This window comes from Zonotrichia leucophrys, unplaced genomic scaffold (assembly GCF_028769735.1).
Source record: "Zonotrichia leucophrys gambelii isolate GWCS_2022_RI unplaced genomic scaffold, RI_Zleu_2.0 Scaffold_297_65503, whole genome shotgun sequence".
Lineage (NCBI taxonomy): Eukaryota > Metazoa > Chordata > Aves > Passeriformes > Passerellidae > Zonotrichia > Zonotrichia leucophrys.
The window spans coordinates 34,440-52,112 of record NW_026992502.1 but is presented as its reverse complement, the minus strand read 5'-3'; the positions used below and the strand labels follow the sequence as shown (position 1 = coordinate 52,112).

At 58.1% G+C, this 17,673-nt stretch overlaps 2 protein-coding genes and 2 long non-coding RNA genes across 6 annotated transcripts; 1 reads left to right on the top strand and 3 right to left on the bottom strand.

Moving 5' to 3' along the window:
- Positions 1-33: 33 nt before the first annotated feature.
- NDUFB7 (NADH:ubiquinone oxidoreductase subunit B7) lies at positions 34-4,656 on the bottom strand. 2 transcript variants are annotated; one of them, XM_064700989.1, is made up of 4 exons: positions 4,477-4,656; positions 2,630-2,798; positions 623-744; positions 573-592 (listed from the first exon to the last, which is right to left on the bottom strand). In XM_064700989.1, exons 1-3 carry the CDS (start codon positions 4,586-4,588, stop codon positions 636-638), a joined length of 390 nt encoding a protein of 129 aa, XP_064557059.1. In that variant the 5' UTR covers positions 4,589-4,656; the 3' UTR covers positions 573-592; positions 623-635. The 2 variants fall into 2 exon arrangements, with proteins under 2 accessions (XP_064557058.1, XP_064557059.1); XM_064700988.1 differs by having other exon boundaries at positions 34-744.
- Positions 4,657-5,656: 1,000 nt separating this feature from the next.
- On the bottom strand, positions 5,657-6,909 carry LOC135441449 (uncharacterized). The gene is made up of 2 exons (XR_010438491.1): positions 6,842-6,909; positions 5,657-6,500 (listed from the first exon to the last, which is right to left on the bottom strand). It is a non-coding gene; the product is annotated as an uncharacterized LOC135441449 (long non-coding RNA).
- Positions 6,910-7,348: 439 nt separating this feature from the next.
- Positions 7,349-7,870, top strand: LOC135441450 (uncharacterized). The gene is made up of 3 exons (XR_010438492.1): positions 7,349-7,428; positions 7,503-7,552; positions 7,689-7,870. It is a non-coding gene; the product is annotated as an uncharacterized LOC135441450 (long non-coding RNA).
- A 192-nt stretch (positions 7,871-8,062) lies between these two features.
- Positions 8,063-12,232, bottom strand: TRAPPC5 (trafficking protein particle complex subunit 5). 2 transcript variants are annotated; one of them, XM_064700995.1, is made up of 2 exons: positions 12,176-12,232; positions 8,063-8,679 (listed from the first exon to the last, which is right to left on the bottom strand). In XM_064700995.1, exon 2 carries the CDS (start codon positions 8,671-8,673, stop codon positions 8,107-8,109), a length of 567 nt encoding a protein of 188 aa, XP_064557065.1. In that variant the 5' UTR covers positions 8,674-8,679; positions 12,176-12,232; the 3' UTR covers positions 8,063-8,106. The 2 variants fall into 2 exon arrangements, with proteins under 2 accessions (XP_064557065.1, XP_064557066.1); XM_064700996.1 differs by lacking the exon at positions 12,176-12,232 and adding an exon at positions 12,084-12,139.
- Positions 12,233-17,673: the final 5,441 nt, after the last annotated feature.

The window sequence follows — 17,673 nt, the reverse complement described above, 5'->3', positions numbered from 1 at the left end:
CGGTGACAGTGACACAGTGACACAGAGCCAGCGCCGTGTGTGACAGCTTTATTGGGGGGCGGCCTCGTGTCACCGTCACTGGGGTGTCACTCGGTGTCACTCAATGTCACTTGGTGTCACCAGGTGTCACTCGGGTGTCACTCGGTTCCTCGGGTGACACTCAGGTGTTGCCAGCGTCACTCGGGTGTCGCTCGGAGTCCCAGATGTCACTCAGGTGTCACTCGGTGTCATTGGGTGCCACTTGGTTCCTCGGGTGCCACTTGGTTCCTCGGGTGTCACTCAGTGTCACTGCGGTGTCACCTGACAGCTTTATTGGGGGGTGGCCTCGTGTCCCCGTCACTGGGGTGTCACTCGGTGTCACTCGGTGATGTTTCCAGTGTCACTCGGGTGTCACTCAGAGTCCCAGGTGTCACTTGGTGTCACTCAGTGTCATCAGGTGTCATCTGGTTCCTCGGGTGTCACTCAGGTGTCACTTGGTGTCACTCTGTGTCACTCGGATGTCACTGGGTGTCCCAGACGTCACTCGGTGTTGCCAGCATCACTTGGTGTCACCGTGGTACCCCGCTGTCCCCGTTTGTCACTCGCTGTCCCCAGTGTCACTCGCTGTCCCTGTTTGTCACTCGCTGTCCCCGGTGTCACTCGCTGTCCCCGCTGTCCCCGCTGTCCCCGTGTCGCTTCCTCAGCCGTTGCTGCCGCAGCCGCAGGCGCCGCTCGCGCTCAAACTCCTTCATGCGCATCACATAGCTGGGACAGGGACAGTGTGTCACTGTGTGTCACTGTGTGTCACCAACGTGTGTCACCGTGTGTCATCACATAGCTGGGACAGGGACAGGGACAGGGACAGTGTGTCACTGTGTGTCACCGTGTGTCATCACATAGCTGGGACAGGGACAGGGACAGTGTCACTGTGTGTCACCAACGTGTCACTGTGTGTCATCACATAGCTGGGACAGGGACAGTGTGTCACTGTGTGTCACCACTGTGTCACCGTGTGTCATCACATAGCTGGGACAGGGACAGGGACAGGGACAGTGTGTCACTGTGTGCCACTGTGTGTGTCACTGTGTGTCACTGTGTGTCATCACATAGCTGGGACAGGGACAGGGACAGGGACAGGGACAGGGACAGTGTCACTGTGTGTCACCGTGTGTCACCACTGTGTGTCATCACATAGCTGGGACAGGGACAGGGACAGGGACAGTGTGTGTCACCAACGTGTGTCACCGTGTGTCATTGTGTGTCATCACACAGCTGGGACAGGGACAGTGTGTCACTGTGTGTCACCACTGTGTGTCACTGTGTGTCACCGTGTGTCATCACATAGCTGGGACAGGGACAGGGACAGTGTCACCAACGTGTGTCACCACTGTGTGTCACTGTGTCATCACGTAGCTGGGACAGGACACTGTGTCACCACTGTGTCACTGTGTGTCACCACGGCCACCAGCAGGTGGGTGCGGGTGGCACCGTGGTGGCCCCGTGGTGGCCCCGTGTCCCCAAGCCCCTCCCATGTCCCCGCCACCCCCCAGACACGTCCCCGTGTCCCCATGTCCCCGTGTCCTGCTGCTCGTGCTGGCAGCTGCCCCAGCTGTGTCCCCCCCCAATGTCCCATGATGTCCCTGTGTCCCCCCCCTCAATGTCCCCAATGTCCCCATCACTCACTCCCGGTACTGGCAGCTGTCCCAGACGTGGTGCACCCATGTCCCCCAATGTCCCCATGTCCCACAAGGTCCCCACGTCCCTTACTCCTCGTGCTGGCAGCTGTCCCAGCCATGTCCCCTAATGCCCCCCATGATGTCCCCATATCCCCTGATGTCCCCAATGTCCCCAGTGTCCCCAGTGTCCCCAATGTCCCCAATGTCCCCATGTCCCCAAGTCCCCAGTGTCCCCATGTCCCAATGTCCCGAGTGTCCCCAATGTCCCCAGTGTCCCCAATGTCCCCATGTCCCCAGTGTCCCCAATGTCCCCATGTCCCCAATGTCCCCAATGTCCCCAATGTCCCAGGGTTGTCCCCATGTCCCCAGTGTCCCAGGGGATGTCCCCAATGTCCCCATGTCCCCAGTGTCCCCAATGTCCCCAATGTCCCCATGTCCCCAGTGTCCCCAATGTCCCCAATGTCCCCAGTGTCCCCGTGTCACTCACTCCTCATGCTGGCAGCTGTCCCAGGTGTGGCGCAGCGCGTGGCACCCCCATGTTCCCAGTGTCCCCAATGTCCCAGTGTCCCCAATGTCCCCAATGTCCCCAATGTCCCCAATATCCCCAATGTCCCCAGTGTCCCCAGTGTCCCCAATGTCCCCATGTCCCCAGTGTCCCCAGTGTCCCCAATATCCCCAATGTCCCCATGTCCCCAATGTCCCCATGCTGTCCCCAAGCTGTCCCCAGTGTCCCCAATGTCCCCAAGGTCCCCATGTCCCCAGTGTCCCCAGTGTCCCCAATGTCCCCATGCTGTCTCCATGCTGTCCCCAGTGTCCCCAGTGTCCCCGTGTCCCCGTGTCACTCACTCCTGGTGCTGCAGCTGTCCCAGGCGTGCCGCAGCGCGTGGCACCCCATGTTCCCAGTGTCCCCAATGTCCCCAATGTCCCCAATGTCCCCAGTGTCCCCAGTGTCCCCATGTCCCCGTGTCACTCACTCCTGGTGCTGGCAGCTGTCCCAGGCGTGCCGCAGCGCGTGGCACCCCCAGGGCACAGGGAAGTTGTCCCGCTGGCACCGCAGCAGCCGCACCAGGTGGTGCCCGCAGAAATCCCTCTGCTCCAGGGGCACGCGGGCATCGGCCAGCTGGGACGCCGAGGCCACCATCACTGTCACAGAGAGAGGGGACACAGGGGACAATGTCAGTGACACCCTGGGACAGCTGGACACCGAGGCCACCATCACTGTCACAGAGAGAGGGGACACAGGGGACAATGTCAGTGACACCCTGGGACAGCTGCGCCGCCGAGGCCACCATCACTGTCACCAGAGAGAGGGGACAATGACAGTCAGGACAGTCAGTGACACCGAGGCCACCATCACTGTCACAGAGAGAGGGGACACAGGGGACAATGTCAGTGACACCCTGGGACAGCTGCGCCGCCGAGGCCACCATCACTGTCACCAGAGAGAGGGGACAATGTCAGTCAGGGACAGCTGGACACTGAGGCCACCATCACTGTCACACACAGGGGACAGGGACAGTCAGTGACACCCAGGGACAGCTGGGCTGCCGAGGCCACCATCACTGTCACAGAGAGAGGGGACAGGGACAGTCAGGGACAGCTGGACACCGAGGCCACCATCACTGTCACCAGAGAGAGGGGACAGGGACAGTCAGGGACAGCTGGACACTGAGGCCACCATCACTGTCCACCAGAGAGAGGGAACAGAGGGGACAATGACAGTCAGGGACACCCTGCGACAACCCAGGGACAGCTGTGACACCGAGGCCACCATCACTGTCACACACAGGGGACAGAGGGGACAATGACAGTCAGGGACAGTCAGTGACACCCAGAGAAACCGGGGACACCCAGGGACAGCTGCGATGCCAAGGCCACCATCACTGTCACACACAGGGGACAGGGACACCCTGGGACAGCTGTGACACTGAGGCCACCATCACTGTCACAGAGAGGGGACAGAGGGGACAATGACAGTCAGGCACACTCAGTGGCACTCAGTGACACCCAGGGGCACCGAGGCCACCATCACTGTCACACACAGGGGACAGGGACAGTCAGTGACACCCAGAGAAACCAGGGACACCCTGGGACAGCTGGGACGCTGAGGCCACCATCACTGTCACACACAGGGGACAGAGGGGACAATGACAGTCAGGGACACCCAGGGGCACACGGGCATCCAAGAGCTGTGACACCGAGGCCACCATCACTGTCACCAGAGAGAGGGGACAGGGACAGTCAGGGACACCCACGGACACCCTGGGACAGCTGGGATGCCGAGGCCACCATCACTGTCACACACAGGGGACACAGGGGACAGGGACAGTCAGGGACACCCAGGGACAGCTGTGACACCGAGGCCACCATCACTGTCACCCACAGGGGAGACAAGGACAGTCAGGGACAGAGGGGACACTCAAGGACACTCAGGGACACTCAGCACCCACCCGGGAATGGGGACAAACAGGGGACAGGGTGTGACAGACACTCAGGGACATTCAGGGACACGCAGCCCTGCGCCAGCTGCGCCACCGAGGCCACCGTGGCTGCCACAGAGAGGGGACAGAGGTGACACTCAGGGACACTCGAGGACACTCAGGGCCCACCCGGGAATGGGGACAAACAGGGGACAGGGTGTGACAGAGCGGGGACACGGGGTGGCAATGCAGGGACAGCGACACCCGCGTGGCACCAGGGTGGGGACAGGGTGGGCGGCACCGGGAGGTCACCGGGCTCACGCGAGGGCGGGGACACCCCAAGGCCACCGCGCCCCCCTCATGTCCCCGTGTCCCCTCGCGGTGTCCCCTCCCGCACTGACCGCGCGGCTGGCGGGCCGGCATGCCCAGCTGGGCGGGGAAGGACGGCATGTGCAGCGGGTCGGGCTCGGCCTCGGCGTCCCACAGGTAGCGCCGGCTCAGGTGCCCGCCCATGGCGGCGGCGGCGGCGGCTCCGGGCCCGGCCTGGCGGAGAAAATGGCGGCGGAAGCGGAAGTGAAGCGAGCCGGAAGCAGAAGTGGCGGAAGGGCAGGGAAGGGGAGGCGGCACCGAGGCGCCCCCTGGCGGAGGGGAGGAGCGGAAAGCGTCATTGAGAGGCCCTCAAAAAATAACAAAAAAAAAACAAAAAAACCACCACAAAACGCTCCAAAAGTCCCCAAAAAGACCCAACTCCCCCAAAACAGACCAAGAAAACCCACAAAAAAAAAAAAAAAACAAACCAAAACCCCACAGAACCCCAAAAAAACCCAAAAACAATCACCTGAAGAACCCACCCCCCCAAAAAAACCCCAAAACCTTAAAACAATCCCCCAGAAACCCCTAAATAAACCTTTTAAAACAAACAAACAAAAAGAAAACCCAAAAAATCCCAACCCAAAACCTCAAAAAAAAACCCCTCCAAAATAACCCCCTCAAAAAACTCCACCCCTCCAGAACAAACTAAAAAAAACCCCAAAAAAAGAAAAACTCTCCCTAAAAAAAACCCCAAAACCCCCACAAAAACCCTAAAAAAGTCCCAGAAACGTAAAACAAAAAAATTATCAGCAAAAAACCCAAAAAAACCCAAAAGAACCCACCCCCACAAAATCTCCCAGAGACCCTAAAAAAATCCCCCAGAAACCCCTAAATAAACCTTAAAAACCAAAAAACCCTTCAAAAAATAAAAAGAAAATTTAAAAAAAACCCAAAACCCTAAAAAAATCCCCCAAAACCACTAAAAAACCTTTAAAAACCCCCATAAAACAAAAAAAAACAAAAAAAAAAACAAAAAAAAAACCCCAAACACCCAAAAAAAAAAAAAAAGAAAACCCAAAGTCCTCCAAATCCCCAAAAAACCCCAAACTCCTTCAAAGCCCAAATGTCCGATGTGCCCAAGGCCACCAGAATGTCCCCAAGGGGGTGGCAGGTGTCCTTCTGTCCCCATGGAGGTGGCAGATGTCCCCAAGGGCTGGGGACACGACGCCACCCCAAAATGTCCCCAGGCAAAGAAGAGACGAGGCCACGGGAGTGACAAAGGCGGTTTATGGTGACACCAGTGTCCCCAAGGGCCACCTCGGGGACAGGAACAGGGCTGGGGGACACAAAGGATCTCTGATGTCCCCAAGGGCCACCATGGGGACACAAACACAGGGGAGGGACACAGAGCAGCTCCAATGTCCCCAAAGGTCACCTTGGGGACAAGAACAAGGGACACAGAGCAGCTCCAATGTCCCCAAAGGCCACCATCCCTTGAGGAACGATGAGTGACACGGCCGAACTGTCCCCATTCCAAAATGTCCCTGTCCCCAATGTCCCCATCTCAAATGTCCCTGTTCCCAATGTCCCCATCCCAAAATGTCCCCATCCCCCTGTCCCTGTGTCCCTGTCCCTCTCCAGGCTCTTTACCCCTCCTGGCCTTGTCCCCATGGCACTGTGTGACAAGGCCATGGTGTCCCTGTCCCTCACTGCCATGTCCTTGTGTCCCCATGGCCATGGTGTCCCCACCCCTCTCCAGGCTGTCCCCTTGGTTCAAAGCCCTGTTCCACAGTGTCCCCATCCCTCCCACCCCATGTCCCCATGTCCCCATCCCTCCCCAGGCTGTCCCCACCCCTCACAGCCCTGTCCCTGTGACACTGTGTGACAAGGCCACGGTGTCCCCATCCCTCTCCACACTCTGTCCCCTCTGTCACTGCCCTGTCCCCATGTCCCCATCCCTCTCCAGGCTGTCCCCCATGTCTCATAGCCCTGTTCCACAGTGTCCCCATCCCTCCCATCCCATGTTCCCCATGTCCCCCCATGTCCCAGCACCTCTACAGGTTGTCCCCACCCCACGTCCCCGTGTCCCCATCCCTCTCCAGGCTGTCCCCATCTCTCCCACTGCCATGTCCCCATGTCCCCTTGTGTCTCAGTGTCCCTCCAGGCTGTCCCCATCCCTCATAGCCCTGTTCTACAGTGTCCCCATCCCTCCCACCCCCATGTCCCCACCCCTCTCCAGGCTGTCCCACCCCATGTCCCCATGTCCCCTCTCATCTCAGCGTTCCTCCAGGCTGTCCCCACCCCACATCCCTGTGTCCCCATGTCCCCATCCCTCTCCAGGCTGTCCCCGTCCCTCCCACCCCCAAGTCCTGGTGTGCCCCCAATCTCAGCGTCCCTCCATGCTGTTCCCACTCCATGTCCCCATGTCCCCATCCCTCTCCAGGCTGTCCCCACCCCTCACAGCCCTGTCCCTGTGACACTGTGTGACAAGGCCATGATGTCCCCATCCCTCTCCAGGCTGTCCCCATCTCTCCCACCACCATGTCCCCATGTCCCCTTGTGTCTCAGTGTCCCTCCAGGCTGTCCCCATCCCTCATAGCCCTGTTCTAGTGTCCCCATCCCTCCCACCCCCATGTCCCCACCCCTCTCCAGGCTGTCCCACCCCATGTCCCCATGTCCCCCACAGTCTCAGCATTCCTCCATGCTTGTCCCCTCTGATCTCGGTGTCCCTCCAGGCTGTCCCCACCCCACATCCCTGTGTCCCCTGTGTCCCCATCCCTCTCCAGGCTGTCCCCGTCCCTCCCACCCCCAAGTCCTGCTGTCCCCCAGTCTCAGCGTCCCTCCAGGCTCTTGTCCCGCGCGATCACGGCCTCGTCGAACTTGATCATGAGCGTGGTGCCCTTGTGCCAGTGGGCGCTGACGCGGGCGGGGAAGCCGGCGGCGCCCAGCACGGCCTCAGGGCTGGCCTGTCCCTCACTGCCCTGTCCCCGTGTCCCCATGGCACTGGGGGACAAGGCCATGGTGTCCCTGTCCCTTTCCAGGCCATCCCTGTCCCTCATAGCCTTGTTCCTGTGACACTGTGTGACAAGGCCATGGTGTCCTTGTCCCTTTCCAGGCTGTCCCCTTGGTTCACAGCCCTGTCCCCATGTCCCCATCTCTCTCCAGGCTGTCCCCCATGTCTCATAGCCTTGTTCTACAGTGTCCTCATCCCTCCCAACCCCATGTCCCCAAATCCCCCCCAACCTCAGTGTCCCTCCAGGCTGTCCCCACCCCACATCCCTGTGTCCCTATCCCTCTCCAGGCTGTCCCCATCCCTCACAGCCCTGTCCCTGTGACACTGTGTGACAAGGCCATGGTGTCCCCATCCCTCTCCAGGCTGTTCCCATCTCTCCCACTGCCAAGTTCCCATGTCCCCTCTGATGTCAGCGTTCCTCCAGGCTGTCCCCACCCCACATCCCTCTGGTCCCCTATGTCCCCATCCCTCTCCAGGCTGTCCCCATCCCTCCCACCCCCAAGTCCTGGTGTGCCCCCAATCTCAGCGTCCCTCCATGCTGTCCCCTCTCATCTCAGTGTCCCTCCAGGCTGTCCCCATCCCACGTCCCCGTGTCCCCATCCCTCTCCAGGCTGTCCCCACCCCACATCCCTGTGTCCCCCGTGTCCCATCCCTCTCCAGGCTGTCCCCGTCCCTCCCACCCCCAAGTCCTGCTGCCCCCCCAATCTCAGCGTCCCTCCAGGCTCTTGTCCCGCGCGATCACGGCCTCGTCGAACTTGATCATGAGCGTGGTGCCCTTGTGCCAGTGGGCGCTGACGCGGGCGGGGAAGCCGGCGGCGCCCAGCACGGCCTCCAGCAGCCCGGCGGCGAAGGCGGCGCAGTTCAGCGAGCTGTTCTCGCGCGGCACCGACACGAACGTGTTCACCACGGGCTCCCTCTCGATCACGTAGAACGTGCGCTCGTCGTCGTTGGCCTGCTCCAGCTTGTCGGCCTCGCGCCCGAACAGCGCCCGCCACAGCGGGCCCTTGACGAACAGCAGCACCCCCAGCACTTTGGTCTCGCGCCTGCCCGGCCTCTCGCGGGCCACCAGCGCGTCCAGGGCTCTCAGGCCCACGTGGTGGCCCAGCTGGGCCAGGCGGGCCTGCAGCTCGGCCACCGAGGCCACGCGGCGCTGGCAGTACTGCACCAGCTCCGAGAAGAGCAGCGCGAAGGCGGCCAGCGACAGCTCGGAGCGGGGCCGGCCCAGCGCGCGCTCCAGCACCGGCGACTTGCCGCGCGTGAAACGGGCGTCCATGGCGGCCTGGGGGGAGAAACGGGGGTCAGGGGGACACAGGGGACATTGGGGGACACAGGGGGATGTGTGGGATTTTGGCCAGGGACAGCTCGGAGCGGGGCCGGCCCAGGGTGCGCCCCAGCACCGGGGACTTGCCACGTGTAAAACGGGAGTGCAGGGTGGCCTGGGGGGGAAAAAGGGTCAAGAAGAGTGGTTTGAGAGGGGTCTGAGGGGGTTTAGGGAGGGTCTGAGAGGGTTAAGGGAGGGTTTGAGAGGGGTCTGAGGGGGTTTAGGGAGGGTCTGAGAGGGTTAAGGGAGGGTTTGAGTGGGATCTGAGGGGTTTAGGGTGGGCCTGATGAGGTTCAGGCTTGGTCTGAGGGGGTTTGGCGAGGGTCTGAGAGGGTTTGGGAAGGGTCAGAGGGGGATTTAAGTGGGTCTGAGAGGGTTAAGGGAGGGTTTGAGGAGGATCTGAGGGGTTTGGGGAGGGTATGAGGGGGTTTAGGGAGGATCTGAGAGGGGTTTGAGGGGGTCTGAGAGGGTTAAGGGAGGGTTTGAGGAGGATCTGAGGGGTTTGGAGAGGGTCTGATGGGGTTTAGGGCAGGTCTGAGGAGGTTCGGGGGGATCTGGGGTAGTTTAGGGAGGATCTGAAGGGGTTTAGGAATGGTCTCAGGGGGTTTAGGAAGGGTCTGAGGGGCCTTAGGGTGATCTGAGGGGGTTTAAGGAGGGTCTCAGGGGGGTTTGAGGGGTACAGGGGGTCAGGGGACACAGGGGGACGTGCGGGATTTTGGCCAGGGAGAGCTCGGAGCGGGGCCGGCCCAGGGCGCGCTCCAGCACCGGGGACTTGCCACGGGTGAAACGGGAGTGCAGGGTGACCTGGGGGGGAAAAAGGGTCAAGAAGAGTGGTTTGAGAGGGGTCTGAGGGGGTTTAGGGAGGGTCTGAGAGGGTTAAGGGAGGGTTTGAGGGGGATCTGAGGGGTTTAGGGTGGGCCTGATGAGGTTTAGGCTTGGTCTGAGGGAGTTTGGCGAGGGTCTAAGGGGGTTTGGAGATGGTCAGAGGGGGATTTAAGTGGGTCTGAGAGGGTTAAGGGAGGGTTTGAGGAGGATCTGAGGGGTTTGGGGAGGGTCTGAGGGGGTTTAGGGTCAGTCTGAGGAGGTTTAGGGTCGGTTTCAGGGGATTTAGGGTGGTCTGAGGGGGTTTAGGGAGGATCTGAGGAGGTTTAGGGTTGGTCTGAGTGTGTTTGGGGAGGGTCTGATGGGGTTTAGGGGATGTCTGAGAGGCTTTAGGGGGGCTCTGAGAAGATTTAAGAAGGATTTGAGGGGGCTGAGGGAGGGTCTGAAAGGGTTTAGGCCAGGTCTGAGGAGATTTAGGGTGGTCTGAGGGGGTTTAGGGAGAATCTGAGGGGGTTTAGGGAGGGTCTAAGGGACATTTGAGTGGCTCTGAGGAGGTTAAAGGAAGGTTTGAGAGGGTTTAGGGAGGATCTGAGGGAGTTCAGGGGAGGTCTGAGGAGGTTTAGGTAGGTTCTGAAGGGGTTTAAGGAAGGTCTGAGGGGGATTTGAGGAGGCCAGAGGGGGATTCAAGGCACTGAGGGGGAGCTAGGGAGGGTTTGAGGGGCTCTGAGGGGTTTAGGGTCAGTCTGAGGGGCTTTGGGGAGGCCTGAGAGGGTTTGGGGTAGATCTGAGGGGGTTTAGGGTCAGTCTGAGGGGGTTTAGGGTGGGTCTGAGGGGTTTAGGGTTGGTCTGAGGGGGTTTAGGGTGGGTCTGACAGGGTTTGGCGAGGGTCTGAGAGGGGTTTGAGTGGGTCTGAGGGGGTTTAGGGTGGGTCTGAGGGGGTTTAGGGTTGGTCTGAGGGGGTTCAGGAAGGGTCTGAGGGGGTTTAGGGAGGGTCTGAGGGGGTTTAGGAAGGGTCTGAGGGGGTTTAGGGTTGGTCTGAGGGGGTTTAGGGAGGGTTTGAGGGGGTTTAGGGTGGGTCTGAGGGGGTTTAGGGAGGGTCTGAGGGGGTTTAGGGTGGGTCTGAGGGGGTTTAGGGTGGGTCTGAGGAGGTTTAGGGTGGGTTTGAGGGGGTTTAGGGAGGGTCTGAGGGGGTTTAGGAAGGGTCTGAGGGGGTTTAGGGTTGGTCTGAGGGGGTTTAGGAAGGGTCTCAGGGGGATTTGAGGGGTACAGGGGGTCAGGGGGACACAGGGGACAAAGTGCTGGATTTCTCCAAAACTAAAGCTGCCAACAGCAAGGACCCTGCAAGTCCTTAGAGCCCCCAAAACCACCTTTATATTTTTATATTTTAATCTGATATCCAAACCCTGGGGAAATTATTTCTTTTTCCCACGGAAAACGGCTTCCGTTTGCAGCCACTCACAAAGGCCAATAATGGGGTGCCAAGCTTGAAATTGGCAAATTTTGCTGAATTTCTCCAAAATTAAAGCTGCCAGCAACCAGGACCAAGCAAGTCCTGAGAGTCCCAAAAACCACCTTTAATCTAATACCCAAACCCTGGGGAAATTATTTCTTTAAGCATTGAAAATGGTCTCTGTTTGCTGCCATTTCCCCTGGCTGAAAGGGCGGTGCCAAGCGAGAAATTGGCAAATTTTATTTCTCCAAAATTATTATAAAAATTATTATTATAAAAATTATTATAAAAATATTATATATTTATATATTCGTATATTTATATTTCTATAAATTATATTAAATTGTTATAAGAATAAAATTATAATAATATATAATTATATTATTACACTACATAAATATATAAATAATAATAATTTTTAATTCTTTTGTTATTATAGTATTCTATTTTGTTATTTTTTATTCTAGTATTCTATATTATATATATTTTATATAATTGATTTCTATGAATATATTTTATTTTATATATAAATATATATAAATAAATGTATAATAATAATTATTATATTTTATTATTATATTATATGCATAATATTATGCATTATACTATACATATATATTATATATACATATATATATGTATAAATATATAAATACATATATATATATAGGTATATAATATTTATTTATTTATATAATAAAAATAAAAATTTTAAAAGTTACACCCTGCCAACCGCAAAATACTCAGCATCCTTTCAGAACTGAGGTGTCGGTCGGGGGTCTCTGAGGGGGGTCTCGCAGGTTCGGGGGTCTCTGAGGGGATCCGGGGGTCTCTGAGGGGTTCTCGAAGGTTCGGGGGTCTCTGAGGGGATCCGGGGGTCTCTGAGGGGATCTCGAAGGTTCGGGGGTCTCTGAGGGGTCCCGGTCCCGCCGCAGCGCTCGGGGGGACGCTGGACCGCGGCACCGCCCACGGGGGGAACGGGAGGTACCGGGTGGGGCTGGGGGCGCGGCCGGGACGCTCCCGGTACCCGTGGATGAACGGAGGGACCCCCAAAAACCCCCAAGACCCCCCCAAAACCCCCGGTACCGACCTGACGGCGATCCCGGTGCCCGTGGATGAACGGAGGGACCTCCAAAACCCCCCCAAGACCCCCGGAACCCCCCGGAACCACCCGGTACCGACCTGACGGCGATCCCGGTGCTCCGCGCGACACCGCCGCGATGCGGCCGTAAAGCGCGACACCGCCCCGGCACCGCCGTAAAGCGCGATGGGGGCGGGGCTCTGTCAGCGAAACCACGCCTCTCCCAGTGAAACCACGCCCCCTCAGTGAAACCACGCCTCCCTCAGTTAAGCCAAGCCCCCCGGGGACACGGCGGGGACATTGGGGACATTGCGGACAGCTGGTGGCACCGCCCCGCCCCCCCCCGGAACACCTGGGCCGCCAGCTGGGCTGGGGGAGGGGCGCGGATCCGCAATGACGTCATTGCGGGGGGAAGGAGGGGGGGGGAGGGGCGCGGGGTGACCCCCCCCTCAAGGGGACACCTGGGACAGGGGAGGGGGGGCACCCCTGGGTCACTTGGTGCCACCCCAGTGTCCCCAGGGTCCCCCCAATGTCCCCCAGTGTCCCCTCATTGTCCCCATTGTCCCCCCAGTGTCCTCCCAGTGTCATTCAGTGCCACCCCAGTGTCCCCAATGTCCCCCCAATGTCTCCAGTGTCCCCCCAGTCTCCCCCAGTGTCCCCCCACTGCCACCCCAGTGTCCCCCCGATGTCCCCCAATGTCACCCTGGTGTCCTCCGATAACCCTTGTGCCACCCCCACTGTCCCCAGTGCCACCACAATTTTCCCCCCAGTGTCCCCCAGTGTCCCCAGTGCCACCCCAATGTCCCCTCATTGTCCCCATTGTGCCCTCAGTCTCCTCCCAGTGTCACTTGGTGCCACCCCGGTGTCCCCAGTGTCCCCCCATTGTCCCCCCAATGACCACAATGTCCCAGTGTCCCCTCTGTGTCCCTTCAGTGTCCCCAATGTTCCCAACTCCCCACTGTCCCCAATGTCCCCTCTGTGTCCCCTCTGTCCCCTGTCTCTCAGTGTCCCCAATGTCCCTCTGTGCCCCTCTGTGTCCCTTCAGTGTCCCCACTGTCCCTCACTGTCCTCTGTGTCCCCTCCCCATTGCCTCAGTGTCCCCTCAGTGTCCCCAATGTCCCCTCTGTGTCCCTCCTTTGTCCTCAGTGTCCCCAGTGTTCCTCTGTGTCCCCTCTGTGCCCCTCTGTGTCCCTTCAGTGTCCCCAATGTCCCCTGTCTCTCAGTGTCCCCAATGTCCCTCTGTGTCCCTGTGTGTCCCCAATGTCTCTCACTGTCCTCTCTGTGTCCCCTCCCCATTAGCTCAGTGTCCCCTCAGTGTCCCCAATGTCCCCTCTCTGTCCCCTGTCCCTCATTGTCCCCTATGTCCCTCTGTGTCCCTGTGTCCCCTCTGTGTCCCCTCCCCATCGCCTCAGTGTCCCCTCTGTACCCCTCAGTGTCCCCAATGTCCCCTCAGTGTCCCCAAGGTTCCCCAGTGTCCCCTCTGTGTCCCCTCTGTGTCCCTGTGTCCCCTCAGTGTCTCCTCTTTCTGCCACCTGTGTCCCATTGGAGGGACCCTGGGGACACTGAGGGGACACTGAGGGGACATTGAGAACATTGAAGGGACACTGGGGACACTGAGGGGACATTGGGGACATGGAGACACTGGGGACACTGAGGAGACATTGGGGACACACAGGGCACACTGAGGGGTCATTGGGGACATGGAGGGGACACTGGGGACACTGAGGGGACATTGGGGACACTGAGGGACACTGAGGGACACTGGGCACACTGTGGGATATTGGGGGACATTGGGGACATTGGGAACACTCGCTGGGGCAGTGACATGGGCACAGTGTGACCTCGTGTCCCCAAATGTGTCCCCAGTGTCCCCAGTGCCACAGTGTCCCCCAATGTCCCCCCAATGTCCCCTCAATGTCCCCAATGTCCCCAATGTCCCCCAATGTCCCCTCAATGTCCCCTCAATGTTATCTCAATGTCCCCAGGTGTCCCCAATGTCCCCTCAATGTCCCCAATGTCCCCTCAATGTCCCCCAATGTCCCCCAATGTCCTCTCAATGTCCCCAATGTCCCCAATGTCCCCTTAATGTCCCCAGGTGTCCCCAAATGTCCCCTCAATGTCCCCAATGTTCCCCCCCGTGTCTCCTCGCAGGAAGGGAGGGGGGGTTAATTTGCTGTAATTAATTAACTGCCATTGTTGATGGGTGTAATTAATTATGCGCAATTTTCGATGGGTGTAATTAATAAAGAATCATTTTTGATAGGCGTAATTCATTAAAAACCATTTTTCGATGGGTGTAATTCATTAAAAACATTATTTATGGGTGTAATTAATGAAGTGCCGTTGTTGGTGGGTGTAATTAATTAAACACCATTTTCGATGGGTGTAATTCATTAAACGCCATTTTCGATGGGTGTAATTAATTAAGGACCATTTTTTATAGGTGTAATTAATTAAAAACAATTTTGGATGGGTGTAATTAATTAAGCGCCGTCGTTGATGGCTGTAATTCATTAAGAGTCGTTTTTTATGGGTGTAATTAATTAAGCGCCGTTGTCGACAGGTGTAATTAATTAAGAGCCGTTGTCGATGGGTGGAATTAATTAAAAATCGATTTTTATGGGTGTAATTAATTCAGCACAGTTGTCGATGGATGTGATTAATTAAAAACCAATTTTTATGGGTGTAATTAATTAAACGCCATTTTTAATGGGTGTAATTCATTAAGAGCCATTTTTAATGGATGTAACAAATTAAGCGCAATTTTCGATGGCTGTAATCAATTAAGAACCATTTTTGATAGGTGTAATTAACTAAAAACCATTTTTCGATGGGTGTAATTCTTTAAGAGCCATTTTTATGTGTGTAATTAATTAGGAATCGTTTTGGATGGGTGTAATTAATTAAGAACCATTTTTTTTTGATAGGTGTAACTTCTTAAAAACCATTTTGGATGGGTGTAATTAATTAAGCACCATCGCCGGTGGCTGTAACTAATTAAGAGCCGTTGTTGACGGGTGTAATTAATTAAAAACCTATTTTTTATGGGTGCAATTAATCAAACACTGTTGTCGATGGGTGTAATTAATTAAAAACCAATTTTTATGGGTGTAATTAATTAAGAGCCGTTGTCGATGGGTGTAATCAATTAAAAACCATTTTTGATGGGTGTAATTAATGAAGCACCGTTGTCGATGGATGTGATTAATTAAAAATCAATTTTTATGGGTGTAATTAATTAAAAACCATTTTTAATGGGTGCAATTCATTAAGTGCCATTTTTAATGGGTGTAATTAATTAAATGCCGTTTTTAAATGGGTGCAATACATTAAACGCCATTTTTAATGTCCGTAATTCATTAAGCGCCATTTCGTTAATTGCTCGCGGCTGCCAGGGGGGATTGGGGACACGCGGGGGCGGGGGAGGGGACACGAGGGGAGGGGACACTGGGGGGGGGGGGCACGGCGACAACTGGGACAGCACGGGGACCCCACAGCACCCATGGGAGCCCATGGGAACCCCACAGCACCCATGGGACCCCACAGCACCCATGGGACCCCACAGCACCCATGGGACCCCACTGCAACCATGGGACCCCACTGCAACCATGGGACCCCATGGGGACCCCACAGCACCCATGGGAACCCCACAGCACCCATGGAGACCCCACAGCACCCATGGGAACCCCAGAGCACCCATGGGACCCCACAGCACCCATAGGAAACCCAGAGCAGCCACGGGGACCCCAGAGCACCCATGGGAATCTCATGGAGACCCCACAGCACCCATGGGAACCTCACAGCACCCAGGGGACCCCATGAGGACCCCACAGCACCCACGGGGAACCCACAGCACCCATGGGAACCCCATGGGGACCCCACAGCACCCATGGGAACCCCACAGCACCCATGGAGACCCCACAGCACCCATGGGAACCCCAGAGCACCCACGGGGACCCCACAGCACCCACAGGAACCATATAGCACCCAGGGGACCCTATGGGGACCCCACAGCACCCAGGGGAATCCCACAGCACCCATCGGAACCCCATGGGGACCCCACAGCACCCAGAGGAAACCCAGAGCAGCCACGGGGACCCCAGAGCACCCATGGGAATCTCATGGAGACCCCACAGCACTCATGGAGACCCCACAGCACCCATGGGAATCTCACAGCACCCAGGGGACCCCATGAGGACCCCACAGCACCCAGAGCACCCAAGAGACACCACAGCACCCACGGGGAACCCACAGCACCCATGGGAACCCCATGGAGACCCCACAGCACCCACGGGAACCCCATGGGGACCCCACAGAACCCGTGGAGACCCCACAGCACCCATGGGAACCTCATGGAGACCCCACAGCACCCATGGGACCCCATGGGAACCCCACAGCACCCAGGGGACCCCATGGGGACCCCACAGCACCCATGGGACCCCACTGCACCCATTGGAACCCCATGGGGACACCACAGCACCCATGGGAACCCCAGAGCAGCCACGGGGACCCCAGAGCACCCATGGGAATCTCATGGAGACCCCACAGCACCCATGGGAACCTCACAGCACCCAGGGGACCCCATGAGGACCCCACAGCACCCAGAGCACCCAAGAGACACCACAGTACCCATGGGAACCTCATGGAGACGCCACAGCACCCATGGGAACTCCACTGCACCCATGGGACCCTGGGGCAGCCACGGGAACCCCGTGGGGACCCCCAGAGCAACACACGGGGACCCCACAGCACCCACTGGAACCCCATGGGGACCCCAGAGCACCCATGGGACCCCATGCAGACCCCACAGCACCCATGGGAACCCCAGAGCACCCATGGGACCCCACAGCACCTATGGGAACCCCATGGAAATCCCACAGCACCCATGGGACCCCACAGCGCCCAGAGCACCCATGGGGACCCCACAGCACCCACGGGGACCCCACAGCACCCATGAGAATCCCACAGCACCCATGGTGACTCCACAGCACCCACAGGGACACCACAGCACCCATGGGACCCCATGGTGACTCCACAGCACCCACGGGACTCCCATGGGACCCCCCCAGCCCGCAGCACCCACGGGTGCCCCCCACCCCCGGCACCCAGGGGTGCCCCCCGCGCTCCCATCATCCCCGTGTCCCCCCCGTGTCCCCCCCGTGTCCCCCCGCAATGTCCCCTCCCCAATGTCCCCCCCGTCCCCCCCCAGTGCCCCTCGTGTCCCTCCCCGTGTCCCTTTCGTGTCCCCCCCGTCCCTGTGTCCCCTCCCCAATGTCGCCCCCTGTCCCCCCTCAGTGTCCCCGCTGTCCCCCCGGTGTCTCCCCCCCCGCATCTCCATCTCCGCTGTCCCCTCCCCAATGTCGCCCCCACGTCCCCCCGCGTCCGTGTCACCCCCATCCCCGTGTCCCCCGCTGTCCCCCCGTCCCTCCCCAGTCCCCATGTCCCCCCCGTGTCCCTCCATGTCCCCCAATGTCCCCCCCGTGTCCCCCCGTGTCCCTCCATGTCCCCCTGTCCCAGTGTCCCCCCCATCTCCCCGGTCCCCTCCCGTCTCCGGGTCCCCCCCGTGTCCCTGCTGTCCCCACAATGTCCCCTCCCCGCT

What these genes read in the sequence shown, in the direction of transcription:
- NDUFB7 (XM_064700988.1), bottom strand. Translation starts at nt 4,588, where the DNA reads ATGGGCGGGCACCTGAGCCGGCGCTACCTGTGGGACGCCGAGGCCGAG. An exon ending in GCCGGCCCGCCAGCCGCGCG is followed by an intron (nt 2,799 to 4,476) that starts GTCAGTGCGGGA and finishes TCTCTGTGACAG; the next exon opens with TGATGGTGGCCTCGGCGTCC. An exon ending in GACAGCTGCCAGCACCAGGA is followed by an intron (nt 745 to 2,629) that starts GTGAGTGACACG and finishes TCCCTGTCCCAG; the next exon opens with CTATGTGATGCGCATGAAGG.
- TRAPPC5 (XM_064700995.1), bottom strand. Translation starts at nt 8,673, where the DNA reads ATGGACGCCCGTTTCACGCGCGGCAAGTCGCCGGTGCTGGAGCGCGCG.